This window comes from Coenobita brevimanus, chromosome 13 (assembly GCF_032717465.1).
Source record: "Coenobita brevimanus isolate Jiangsu-jjx chromosome 13, ASM3271746v2, whole genome shotgun sequence".
NCBI classification, from domain to species: domain Eukaryota; kingdom Metazoa; phylum Arthropoda; class Malacostraca; order Decapoda; family Coenobitidae; genus Coenobita; species Coenobita brevimanus.
Genome location: NC_136966.1, coordinates 38,232,191 through 38,246,999, shown reverse-complemented (window position 1 = coordinate 38,246,999; position 14,809 = coordinate 38,232,191). Strand labels below are relative to the sequence as shown.

At 40.3% G+C, this 14,809-nt stretch overlaps 1 protein-coding gene across 1 annotated transcript in view; it reads right to left on the bottom strand.

The window, feature by feature from the left end:
- Positions 1-514: 514 nt before the first annotated feature.
- LOC145415519 (pancreatic triacylglycerol lipase-like) overlaps positions 515-14,809 on the bottom strand; it is a 126,799-nt gene continuing 112,504 nt past the window's right edge. The window contains exons 7-13 of the mRNA XM_080284755.1: positions 14,178-14,391; positions 13,663-13,818; positions 12,096-12,230; positions 4,173-4,300; positions 2,688-2,835; positions 1,219-1,333; positions 515-734 (exon numbers count right to left, since the gene is read on the bottom strand). Coding sequence (XP_080140881.1) covers positions 515-734; positions 1,219-1,333; positions 2,688-2,835; positions 4,173-4,300; positions 12,096-12,230; positions 13,663-13,818; positions 14,178-14,391 — 1,116 coding nt within the window. The remainder of the gene's footprint in view (positions 735-1,218; positions 1,334-2,687; positions 2,836-4,172; positions 4,301-12,095; positions 12,231-13,662; positions 13,819-14,177; positions 14,392-14,809) is intronic.

Below are 14,809 nucleotides of genomic sequence, written 5' to 3'. Positions count from 1 at the left end.
AAATGAATATATATAACCTATGGGGAAGCATCAGGAAGAGGACACTACAAAAAGCTGCATATTAAAGAGGCGATAAAGCCGTAAGGAAATTTAGTTTCCCAAATAGGGCAATTGATCAGTGGAATGCACTACCGAATGAGATAGTGTGTGCCATAACAATTCATAAATTTAAGGATATGTATGATGGTTTAATACACGGTACAGTACGAGCTTGACTCATTCCTGTAAAGATACAATTAGGGAAGAACAATTAGGTAGAAAAGAACACACACACACACACACACACACACACACACACACACACACACACACACACACACACACACACACACACACACACACACACACACACACACACACACACACACACACACAGTACTGTAACTAGTTCAGTATGCAATTCATATTGTAAACAAGGGAACTTCAGTTCAGTGTACAGAATGGCCCTGCAGGGGTGGTTGCTTGCCTGTGGCTGATGGGTCTGCTCGGCCAAGTAGAGTAGGACTGATCGACATTAACATCTTAACTCTAAAACTGACCTCTGAACAGTGGTTTCCAGGTTCATTATTGAGAGGCCAGTGAGAGGCAGAGCGGCGGGGTGGGAGGTGTTGCAGGAGCGTGTGTCACCTCCCAGCTGGTTCCAGGTGACCAGAACTGCCTCGCTCAAGCCCAAGTCATGTCCATGCTCCAGAATAAATGAGTACGTCTTGCTCGCCTCAAATCTTTTCGGTGACCTGAACAGACCGAATGTTTCAAATTTATCATTAGATTTTGCATGAGTATGGTTTCCAAAATTTCATAATGCAATCATCTTCATCAAATATTCACTATAAAATTGGGATCAGAATCATTTATCTAAAATTCTGGACAATAACCCACCAACACTACTGATAGTTTGTTGACAAGCCTCGTAGCTATGGTATATTTGTAATCCCTGTACTACATTTTTTTTTTTTTCCTTCACTCCTGCTGCCTTAGTTTTGGGAAGACCTCCAGTAGTGAAAAGGTAATGAAGGTTGTATCTATTTTTTTTTTTTTTAGTTTATCTTAAACTTAATAACACTGAATGACAGTACTCCTGAGCTGAATAAAAATGCATGTCAGTCCAGTAATTAAAAAAAAGATCTTGAAAGAGTTAATGGAAACAAAATCCTTGTAGGATGTTTAGAGATCCCAGATTAGCAAGAGTGCTGGGTGGCTAAGAATTCAAATACTAACCTGCGTGTGAGGTCAAAGTGGACATTGCTACCACTAGGGGAGACAAAGGTGAGGTTGAGGTAGCCTACGCCACACCCAGATGGTCCCACCTCCACTCGCAGCTTGTAGTGGTATACTGAGGAACAGCAGCGATTATTCAGTCGTGGTACGGTGAAGTAAAAAAAAAAAAAAATACACAGTAGTGATGCAATACAGAAATAAGAGACTATTTTAAAAAGCGAGGAATTAAAACATCATTTAAAAGCGTTATATTAAGGATGGTTGGATGCAAAATGAAAGGAGTGACATGGGATGAGGAAGCGAGCATGGAAGTAACGAAGTCTTTGCACGTGATCTCAACACTAATGTATGGAGGTGAAGCTTAGTCTCTGTGGGAAGAGTGCAAACTGAGAGTAGGAGGAGTGGAATTTATTAAAAAAAAAAAAAAAAAAAAAAAATATATATATATATATATATATATATATATATATATATATATATATATATATATAATGACAGGAGGGTGTTGAATTACAATTAAGGAGAGACAGACACAAAAGTGAGAAGTTTGGGAGCGTTGTACAACGATGTGTATATGCTGTAAAGTGTGGGATGCAGATAGGGTTGTCTGAAGGTGGAGGACAGGATGATGTAGAGACAATATGTCAGTGACCTCTACCTCTGAGATACAGGCAATTTTAGACAGATGCACACTAAGGAGGCAACAGAGATATAGTTAGTAGTGATAGTAGTAGTATCTGCAACCCCAGGCTCATCTGAACATGAACCTGGTGGACTGCAAGCCAAAACGGCCTTACTTCTGCAGTCCACCATCCTCCCTATAGGGGATAGGGAGGGGGATTGAAGGATGATTGTATAACCAGGCTGTGGAGCAGCTCACCACATGAAGGTATTCCTCTCCAACACCTTCAGCAGTGATACTGCTATGTAGTACCTCATTCATATCTAGCTATACAGCAACTGGGAAGTACACAAACTTCCCTCAGTTCCCTTCCTATTTCCCAAAAGGAGGAAGGTTGACTGCAGACAAGGGCAACTTCAGACTACAATGTACCAGGTTCACATTCTGCTGTGTCTATGGCAATGACAAAAACAATAACGGAGGGATAACAAACTACATTAACTATTAGTGGCACACCAAGGAATTAACAGCTTATTAAGCAAAGGTACAATGAGGAAGTACGAGTATTTGAAGAATTTACGATGCAATAATGGCATCGTGCAATGATAAAGTATTTACAGACAACTATTACGATGATTTTTTAATGAATATTTTCGTACTGTACTGCTGACAAATTAAAAGAACAATATTTTTAATACAATATTATAATGAAAATACGTCAGACAAAATAATAATGAATATGTTGCTGAGTTATAATAATGCTTAAAATGATCGATTAATGACAAACTGTAAATGCATTACGAAGTTATACAGCTGAATGCCTTGATAACAGACATGCAGGACTCACGGCAGAAGGGTCGAGCAACTGCTGTGGCGAGGTAAAGCTTGAGGCCAGCTGGAGGTAGGCGGCCTGACCTTAATGCTGGCCAGTTACTCGCCCCATCCCCCATCGAGGCGCACTTGCTGCCGTCACTGCCACAGCTGAAACACTTACCCTGCAAACACAAACATAAGAATACATTCATATCATCTAAACCTACATATTTTTTACCCCACATTTATTATATTACTGCAGCTACGAGATAATTTTACTTAAAGAGAATACCAGAAGAGTAAAGGGGCTAATGAATGCGATATCTAACCCCTCCAGTCTGAAAAGTCTCTCCAGTATAGAATTGCAGAGGGCAAGAGGTACAGCCACTACTGTAATTCTTCAACTGAAGCACGCACCCTGTATACACAAACACAGGAACACATGCAAACACTCTGGGACATTCTTGTTGGCTTAGGAGGCTTTCTAACACCTCTTATAAGTTTATTTTGCCCATTCATTTTAATATCTTTAGAATGCCAGTTATGTCTTTGCAATCTTGACAAAAACTGCATTAATGGAATGCAGGTGAATATTAACATAGCATATGGAGACATAAACTGATAAAGAAGTGCAGCTCAGAAGTCTGCTAAGCTGACACTGATATGACTTCTTGATACTTAAAGTGTTAGAATTTTTCGCAGCTTAACAAAACCTTCTGACGTTAGCATAAATAATATTCTTAGATGTAGCAGATTAATTTATTCGACTAAAAAGGGGCGCCGCAGTACTGAAGGAGGTTAATGACGACCATATCTAACTCTCTCAGTCCCACAGATCCCTCCTGTGCTTTATACGATCTTCTGGAAGTAGCACGAAATTTTTAAAATACATCCTCAGGTTAAAAGTTATATGAACAGAATGATAAGATGCTGTCACAATGTTCAAAACTCTTGACAGAGGAATAGTTCAAACAAATTCATGATTATGACTCCCATGTATAAATATGACTCTTAATCATGAACTGTTGTATACAATGCACAAATTTTTCAGAGATACTGACTTTCTTGAGCTAAGTCTGTGTGGAACAAATACAATGAAACTATACTCAACCACATTAACTCGACCATAAATGACTGTTTCTCCATACTGAATGCTGTATTGCAACAACAGATGAATCCTGTCATAGACTGTGGTGCTGGTCGCGATGTGCTACAGAAAGGATAATGAACTGTGGTATAATCTTATTCCACCACTGAGCTATGATATATAAGCTGCTATGCCAAAATAAGGTCATAAAGAAGTGCTATGGAAAGGATGTAGAGTTGTAGTATTATTATAGGAAATAAAGAGAAAAAGAATGAAAATCTCCACCAATTTAAAATGGATGAACTCCAGTATTTCTCACTTTGCCACTGACCTACAGAAAATAAGCTGCAAAGGAATGAAAATCTTTGACGTTAAGGTGGACGAACTACAGTGATAAAAGTACAAGAACGCAAGTACTGTGTTATGACTCACTTTACGGTACTGCTCATAGGAGGAACACTCGAAGGCAACGTATGGACAGGAGGAAAGGATAGAGTCCACGAAAAAGGTTGCTGCCTTCACGTGGTTGCATCCCACAGACTCTTCCGCTGACCGCCATGCTGGAGGGATAATACACAAATCATTTACTAACACCAGATACTGTCTTTTTCACTTATACTGTTTACACTATCTCTCGGGGAATATATTCCCCGAGAGATGTTTTTACACTGCCTTCACTCTTGTACTGGCATCATTGACACTGCTCATACTATGCTTATATTACCAACGTTTTAATGATAGCTGATACTTTATACTGCTGACACTGCAATCCCACCACTTTCATAATGAAATGTATCGAGCAATGTGGCAGAGGCTAAACACAGTCACCTCTCATTCTGGGCTTTATAAATGACCTTCAAAGCTTGGGGGTTGTCTTTTTTTAGAGCCGGATCCAAAGAATGATAACGCCATAAAATAAGATAATGAATAACCTTCTTCAAAATAAATAAATAAATAACAGAGGAAATTAACAGCAGTTCTCCCTCATGTCCCCACTCATCCACTTCCTCCAGCCTCCAGATGCCCCGAAGCCTTAACATCCTCTACGGAACGATGACGTGGCACAACATTAAATTGTCTTCTTTTAAGTGAACATTTGCCATCTGCTCATATCAGTCAAATAAAACATGATTGATTGCTGTTACGAATAAGTTTATGATTTATGAAAGGAGATGTGTGTGTGTGTGTGTGTGTGTGTGTGTGTGTGTGTGTGTGTGTGTGTGTGTGTGTGTGTGTGTGTGTGTGTGTGTTCTTACCTAATTGTTCTTACTTAATTGTATCTTTACAGGAATGAGTCAAGCTCGTACTGTCCCGTGTTTTGAACCATGTTTGTCATACATAACTTTAAATTTATTATTTTGTGTGTGTGTGTGTGTGTGTGTGTGTGTGTGTGTGTGTGTGTGTGTGTGTGTGTGTGTGTGTTTATTTGTTTTTCAGGCAGTCATGTACATAACTGTCCCACAGTCTCCCTACACCTGTCCTACACCACCACACTCTCCTTACACTCCCATACCCCTCACATTTGCCCTAAGCTCCATACTTGTTCCACACCTGTACCACACTCTCTGCACCACCATACTCTCTCCACACCTGCTTCTCACTTCCCCACGCCTGTCCCATACTCACCACCCCTTTCCTATACTCTCCCCACACATGTCCTACACCACCACACTCTCCTTATACTCTCCTTATACTTCGCACTCTCCTTACACACACACACACACACACACACACACACACACACACACACACACACACACACACACACACACACACACACACACACACACACACACACGCACACACTTATTCTACGCTTCCCCATTCACGTAGGCCTACACCACCACTCTCTTATGTACCCACACTCTCCCTACACCTGGGCCAGTTACCCAAATTTGTTCCGCCGGTTGTCACACGTGCCTCACACCCTCCCCACAAATGCCGTACATCACCATATAATACTCACGTTACACTCACACTCTTCCCATACCTGTTCTGCTCATACCTCGCACATCCCTTATACTGGAGAGGCCAGATGCTCATCCTCGGGTAACACGTGCATCACCCATTACAGCTACTACATGAAAGTTATCACTCCTACTGCTTTGGTTACTAAAGAAACATCATGCTGAGGTGCAAAGTAAATGTTGTCAGAGCATCAGGGCTATTTCTGACAGCAAGGGGAGATGCCTATCATTTTACACTTTACTACAAGCGATCCAATACATCGGCCTAGACACAGCAGGAGTAAAACAGAAACAGCTGTCAAACTGAAGGGATCAAAGAGGCCCTCTCATGGCGAGGTAATATTTTACAGCAGCCAGACTATATGATAAAAGTCATTATTGCACTGAAGGGGATAACCATTTGGCCCAATACTATTTTTTTTTTTTCCTTTTTCTTGGTACAACCCGTTAATTTTACTTGGTCTTTGAAGCTTTCCTAATGGTATTATTAATTACACAGAAAGTGTTCAGAGAAGGATGATAACCTTAGGGACCTTCTTTAAGAAGAATGATTAGCTCCTTCAGTCCACGGATATTTCTTTTTAAAACTTACTCACATAAAAGCTGCCTTCAGCGGCCTCCGCTCAATGTCAAGTCACTTCCCATCTCCAGTCGAAAGGTAAGAATGAAATTCGAAGCAAAAGGCTAAATTGAGTCACTTCTCTACAGCATTTTAACGGTACCTTGCTCTAACGAAAACTTGTGCCACATGTGCCGTTTTTGCTGTGTTACGGTAACAAACAAACAAACATGTGGAAATCGGATCATTATAATAAAGATTCTTGCTGCCTTCAGAGTTTCTTCAGCTTAGTGATGATAGGCTGAAGGAGCAGAGGGGTCAGGAAGAACAGGGGAAAAGGTATCTGCCATGGCCATTTATGAATGCTCTTTAAAGTTTCTTTACTGATAACAATTCCAGCATAGTTACTTAATACCTTCATAGTGATACCGAGTAGTGTGGCTGAAAGGCTTGCTCCTGAGTGCCAGATTCCTTTACATTAAAACCAGGGCCGGTCCTTCCTATACGCTCACTACGCTCAGGGCGTAGGGCCTCCAATCGATGGTGAGGCCTCCCGTCCTCAGGATGTGTATTAAAAAAAATAAATAATTCATCATCATCATCCGGACCTCCTTTCCCACCCTAGGGCAGGGTGAGGAGTAGCAATGTCCAGACAGCCCAAAACTGCCCAATCCAATGGGCCACGATTCCATTCACTCATCATTCAAGCCCCCGGAATCCTGGCTCTATCGGATACGCCCAAAACATTCACCACGTTCTGTAGCTTCACATATCTTATCCAACAGAGTCAATCCAGACGCTGCCACGTTAAAAAGGGGTGCCAAAAATCCCTGATCATGCATATCTCCTCACAAAATTCATCCAGGAGCTCGATCTCCTGTCAGTTCCCTAGCCTCACCGACTTCCAAACCTCTCTTCCTCAGACATTCATCCACCATATCTCTCCACCTCCTTGGCCTACCTCGCCTCTTCCCTCCTTCGAATTCGCTCAGATATACCTTCGTCACCACTCTATTGTTATCCATTCTCCTCACATGACCATACCATCTCAGTACACTCTCTTCAATTCTGGTGTCCACCGACTTCCTCACTCCGCATCTTTCACGAATCACATTATTTGGTATCCTATCCACCCTCTGTATTCCACATACATTCCTCAGCAGTCCCATCTCCACTGCTCTTACTCTTGGCTCTTCATTTTCATGCCACATCATAGTCTCACATCCATGTAAAAGTTGGCACTAACACTCCTTCATGTAAGCCTCGTGCAGCTGCAACACTCATGCCTCTGTTTCTTATGAAGTAAGTCGAGAATGGTGCTTATATTGATTAATTGGTTCCACTTGCATGAACGTTGTATAAACAGTAATAACTGAATGATTGCAGGCAAAAATTATATTAGTCTTTTTGAGCAACAAAAACGAGTGGTAGTTAGAAATTTGTTTACTGGGATTTAACATTAAATGCTGACGGCAATCCTGAGTGCTGCACTGCAGATCAGCCGAGTCGCTGACAGTGTTGCCACACGTACGATAATTATCGTATGTTTACGATAACATTGCCTCTGGAACGATGTACGTACCATTTTCTATTATCGTACGGTCGGTACGATAATTTTGGGTTGAAAGCTAGGATGGCGGTAAATTTTGTGGCCACATATTCCAATGCTGAATGTGAAAGAGTATTCAGCAAAGTTAATCTTCTCAAAACCAGGCTAAGAAGTAGGCCAAAAACCAAAATTGTAAATGGAGGTCTTCGTTCATCAGAACGCCTAAAAAATTCACGAGGGCCATGTGTCAGATTCACTCACTCTAAACATATGCTTGCACTCATAGCTAATCATGCACAGTTGTTCCACAGTTTGACAGATCAGGATCTTAAAGGCTGATATAGTGGTGATCACTGAATAAAAATTTTAAATGGTCTTATGGAGTTATTCTCTGCAAGAGTAAGTACATTTCTATGAATTATCTATTTAAGTTCTGTGGACTGCATTCTGGTGCTATACTCCACTTCACCGAGTCTGGCACCATCAGTGATGTCTTCAACACCTATAGCATTGATAAAACTCCCCATCACTGGATATGTCTTTTTGTATTGCCTTTATATAGGTTTTCAAGGTAATGTAATAGAGGCTCACCTAGTGCAGAGGATTTACATCAACAGTACAGGCGCTGAGGACATCACTGATGGTGCCAGACTCGGTGAAAATGAGAACAGTTTACCGGACGGCCACACACAATGTTGAGTGAAGGTGTGATGACTTGGATTACACTACATGTCTTGGTGTGATCCCAGAATTTTGTCTTCTTCTTACCTCATTTCACTTATACTTAACCCTGGCTATGGCTTCTAAGAAAGATGCAAGTGTCAGTAGTGGTTTCAAGCGTAAACACCAGTCTATTCCAACAAAATCAAACCCCCTTGATTTTGGTTCATTGGTTCGCCATACTACCGCAAAGACTAATCCCCCTAATAACCAGATACAGTGGCGCACTAAGGGGGGGCAGGGGGGCGGCCCGCCGCGGGTGACAGCCATAGGGGGTCCCATTTAGCTGAATGGTAACTTTTTCATTTCACTTGCTGTCATTAGCATCAACAGAGAGCTAGAGAAGCATTTTAACTCTAATGATGTAATAGATGACTTCGCTTCAAGAAAATGCAGGAGGGTGAAAGTCTAAATTCATTGCTAAAATTCCTCGTGTAATAATAATAATATTCATTATCGCTATTTATAGTATAACATTACAATCTTCAAACTTTCTGTGGATTATGATTACTTATATATGAGAGCCTACAGCGTTGTGGTGTAAATGTCAGAATTATTACCGATTATAATGGTATTTTTACTGATGTTGCAGGTTTTGTTTCAATATTTTTGTTGCAACCTGTATGCCACTATTAAGCATTTTAGATATAAATTTTTCCTTTTCTAATAGTTGTAGTTCATAATCTTACAATATATATATATACGCTGTAGCCTTTTTGCCACTATGGAGTTATATGGCAATGACCATTTCTGTTTTTATATATCATTTCTGTTTTTATATATCTCCGATAGAGCCAGGATTCCGGGGGCTTGAATGATGAGTGAATGGAAGCGTGGCCCATTGGTCTGGGCAAATTTGGGCTGTCTGTACGTTGCTACTCCTCACCCTGCCCTAGGGTGGGAAAGGAGGTCCGAATGATGATGATGATGATGATGATGATATATCTGAGTAATAATTACTTGTAAATTATAGCTTCACACAAGGTATCATTATTTTATTTTTATTCAAAGAATTAAAGATTATGCAGTGCAAGTTTTTTACTTTACATTGCTCAGGATAGGGATATAACTTGAGGGGTGCATACATAGGGTAAAGGGAGAAATGTAAATAAAGAGTTGCGGGGGGGGGGCAAAAGAGATTCAGCGAAGGGCCTCAGAAAAGCTAGGACCGGCACTGATTAAAACTACACTTTGATACTACACTTATAACATTCTTGCTACCAACAGACTATAAGAGGTCTCGCCTAGGACGAGTAAGTTCAACTGACTGATTACAACTACACGTATACTGTATATTCTTTTGTCAGCCACGGACTTGTTGCTTGGAAAGCTCAGTATAAATAGGAGAAGAATCACCAGGGCTTGTGTATACATCTTCATCTTGATTGGTTAACGATTCGGTACAATACATTTACCATCATCAGAGCCTAGAAAAGAAATAAAAGACTGTACATGTCATACTTTTCCTTACTGTATTTTAGTCATAAGTAATAAAATAAAACTGCATTAATTTCTGCATAGAAGCCTAAAGGTGAAAAGTGCAAAATGAATACTTTTGGGTGAAATTAACCTACGTGAAAATAATGAATTTAAAAAATCATTCCTGGTCAAATAATAACAGAAAAATCTGAAGTCGGGTCTGGTAAGTAAAATTACTATTAAAAAGCAAAGAAATAAAATCACAAGACGTTACAAAGTGTGGCAAGAATTCAATAACGTATCAAAAACTTACGTAAATACTAATAAAAAATTCCTAAAAGTAAAAAAAAAAAAAAAAAATGAATGCACTAGACACAATAGTTGGCAAAAGTTTTCGTAAAAAAAAAAAAAAAAAAAAAAAAAAGACTCCAAGACAAAGGATTATAAACACAGTAATTCTGTAGATACCTCATTATTGCAGATAGTAGGTTTGTCCCTGTATGACAGAAGGGACTCCAATGTTAACTGTACCTAGAGATGTGATTTATTTCCCTATTGTTTTTGCTGGGAAAGGCAGCTATTCACTTCGTAAACGCTTAAGCAGCTTCCTAAGTGAATATTATCCACAGCTATATCTCAGAGTAGTTTTCAAGGCAAATTGTACTAGCCAATCGTTTTTTAAGTTCAAAGATGTGATTCCTGGGGAGCTGAAATCGTCAATTGTATACCAATATAAGTGTCAAAGCTGTAGTGCTTTGTATATGGGGAAGACGAAACGGCACCTCAAAACACTCATCTATGAACACTGGTCGGTCTGTCTGAACAAACTAACCCATCACCAGCCCACCTTTCTCAGCTATTTGTAAACATGCTCACCACGACCACCCTATGTCCACGGAGAGCTTTTCTCTGCTGACCAGTCCCTCCTCAGACAGTGACCTGTTAATATTGGAATCCCTCCTTGCATACAGGGACAAACCTACTATCTGCGATAATGAGGTATCTACAGAATTACTGTGTTTCATATTCTATGTCTTGGACTCTTTTAATTTTTTTTTCTTTTTGAAGAAAGAAAAGTTTGCTAACTACTGTGTCGTCTAGTGCTTTTTTTTATTTTGTTACTTATAGGATTTTTATACTAGTATGTACGAAAGTTTCTGATACGTTAATGAATTCTTGACACACTTTGTAAAGGCTTGTGATTTTATTTATTTACTTTGTTTTAATAGTAATTTTACTTACCAGACCCGACTTCATATTTTTACCTCCCCCAAGGAGGTTATATTTTCACCCCTGTCCGTTTGTTGGTTGGTTGGTTTGTGAGCAAGATTACACATAAACTACTGGACGGATTTCCACGAAACTTGGTAGAAGAATGAGCCTTGGCCCAGAATAGACTCCATTTAATTTTGGTGCGGATCCGGGCAAAGGTGCGGATCCAGGATTTTTTTTTTTTTTTTAACTTTACCATTGCGAGATAGGTCGTTTTTCGACATTTTCGTAAAATTTCCAGTGAATATTGCATGGATCTTGATGAAAAAAATCAGGCATATTTAGGATATTGGTATCTACGAATGTGTACAGTCTGTATCAACCTACTATTCTTCCATAATGCAGATTACGAAATGATATGCACTGTTTTGTTGGCTGTTGCAGTGAGTTAAAAAAAAAAAAAAAACTATGGTTACGAGCTATGGGTAATTTAAAATTATGGTGTTACAACTTATAGGATTATGAGTTTGATATTGGATTACAGTAGACTTGACTGAATTAAAAGGAACTGCATGTTGGGCTTTGGCGGAGGTATGCACTCTAGTGAGTGCCATTCTAGTTTTATTTAACGTAAGTTAATTTCACCTAAAAATATTCATTTTGCACGTTTCACCTTAAGGCTTTTATGCAGAAATTAATGCAATTTTATTTTATTACTTATGACTAAAATACAGTAAAGAAGAATATTACACGTAGTCTTATTTCTTTTTTTAGGCTCTGATGATGGTAAAAGTATTGTACCGAAACGTAAGCCAATAAAGATAAAGATGTATACACAAGCCCTGGTGAGTCTCTTCCTATATTCTTTTGAAATTATTAAGATGTCTCGGCATGAAAAAATAAATAGTTAGGATGAGGCATAACCTTACCTCTGGTGAAGTTGTGAAGGAGGAGGAGTGGCCACAAAGGCTCCTTGGCAGTTCCGTCACATCCCGGCTGCTGCGTCCCACCATTAGGGTAGAAATCCAGATGTCCCACTGGCTGTATCAACCCATACCCACCCACTGCCACGCCACAGGAAGACAAGGGGGTACCGTACAGTTATGGTCAATTTTTCCTCTACATACTTGGGGCTAATGTTTCAGTTTCATAAGGTACAAGTAGTACATCAGGTGTTCTACTGGTTGTTGCAGCCCATGCCTTCTTCCACTACTATGCCACTGGGAGACAAGGAAGAAGTTCTGGTCAAATCTTCCTTTACATTTAGCGGGTTCTAAAACTATCTGGAGTTCATTCGAGTCAAAAGTTCCCGGGGGCTGCAAATGATTCACAATAACAAATGGGTAAAACTGGACGGAACGAAACAGGAAAGACCTTAAGTTCTTCATTCATCTAACATTTCAGACTACACAGAGTATATCTTAACAGAGATCAACTCTGTAGAAAGTGAATCCTTACGAAAAAAGATAACTTAAATCTCTTTCCTATTTCCTTCCACCTATATTACCATGTGTGGGGTTCTTAACTGTCTGGGACTCAATAGGATAGAAGGTTCACTGGCTGTAACCACTCATAACCCCCCACCCCCTGCCCATTGCCACACCATCAGGTGACAGGGAGGTACAGTTATGTCCATAACTCTTTATATACTAGAGGTTCTAAGCTGTCTAGGGTTCACTATGTCTGAAGTCCATGTATCCTATAGTACAGTATGCTGCAGCCATCATCCCTCCGCTGGGTCAAAAGACATGGTGGTTTATTTATGCCCAATAGTTCCTCCACATGTCCACAGTCTGAGCTCTAAATTGTCTAGGTTTCAAGGCTGGCGTTCATCAGGGTCAAAGTCCATGTATTGTACAGGTCTCAAGGCTGGCGTTCATTAGGATCAAAGTGCATGTATTATCTAGGTTTCAAGGCTGGCGTTCATTACAGTCAGTCATTGCACTGTCTAGGTTTCAAGGCTGGCGTTCATCAGGGTCAAAGTCCATGCATCCCACTGGTTGTCACAGTCTGTACCCACCCACTGGATCAGGAGATAGGGCACAGTTACTGTCAGCAGTTCCTCCACATGTTTAAAGTTCTAAACTGTCTGGGATTCAGCAGGATTGAAGTCCACATAGCCTACTGATTGTCACCACCCATAAAACCCTCCTGTATCGGGTGGCAAACAAGTACAGTTACAGTCAGTATTTTCTATATACATATGGTTCCATATTTACGGGGTTTCTTGAGCTTAGGTTGTGTGTAAGACTGACTGTTTATACATTTGTCTTCATTCAAACACTTCACGCCCAAACTAGAGTGAAAGTGTAAAAGAATACAAAGATGATGAAAAAAACAATAATTTCTTATATTTAACTACTATGGATATCTGTGATCCTGCAAATACAAAGAATGCAGTGGCTTGGATGAGTTAATATAACGAGACTCGGAGGAGTTTTTGTTATGGTCGCCCAGGATAAACTCCAGAATTGGGCATGAAGCACTGAGGCTCACCAAGACTGTAGGTTCCGGCATCGGTGTGGATGACATCGACGAAGATGGCATCAGAGGGGTCAAGGCGAACTGAGGGCGGCATGTGCTGAAACTCGGGTTCAGCTGGGTCCAGTCCTGTTATCCTGCCCAGGCCCTCCGCCCGCTCCCCAGCATACCCTGAAGCACAAGTACACTCTGAGATATGTAAATACTGTAGTAGTATGGACCACAATAAAAAAAATAAAAAATAATCAGACCACTTCCACTCAGTCTATAACCATTTTTTTTTTTTTTCAGTTTGAGGAATTATCTCTCATCGGGAAAGTTGTTAATGTCAGTGATATCTAACCCCTCCACTTTCAGGAATATACCCAAATGTTAATAAAAATAATTTGGATATAATGGAACAATAAATAAATGAAAGACGTTATCAGACTGAAAGGGATAATATACTGTCATTCTCAACTTTGCTATCACTCATTTTTCCTTATTGTACTAAACTCTTCATATCAGACAGTTCAGATATCACTCCACACCGGCTACGTGAGCCCCGAGGGAGTGTCCAATGATGTGGACATCCCGGGGGTTGAGTCCTGTGTTGTCCTTGAGCCAATTGATGAGATGTGCTATCTCCAGCCCCACCACCCGTGCGTTGGACACCGCTTGGGGGTAGAGGCCGATGGAGCCCCCTGTCCACTCCACGTATATCACATTCACGTCCTGCGCCTTCAGGTATGCATCCATGATTTCCTGTGGCAGGGGAGTTTACAGTTCACCAATGTTGTCCTCTATAAGGGAAGAAGGAGAACGGCTGTTTTCACTGGTCCATTGCATCATAGACTTAAGACATTTCGTTTATACTCTTTCCCTGCGATATATATTAGCCTTTCATCCCTTATTATCCTCTCACTGGTTACTGATGCAAATTATATTGATATAAAAAATATGAGTGGCACATAAGAGAATATAAAGGTATACAGTAGTATGTAAAATCGCCTCTACTTCTAAGTACTACAGGGGGTGGCGTGTTGGGGGTCTTACGTGGCATCAGTGTAGATTACAGCATTTGCGTCATACATGTCATGTAGTTAGATTACTCTAACAGGTCTGCTCCAGCACAGCAGACGTCAGATGTAAACAAATACATTAGTGTAACAAAAGATATCTG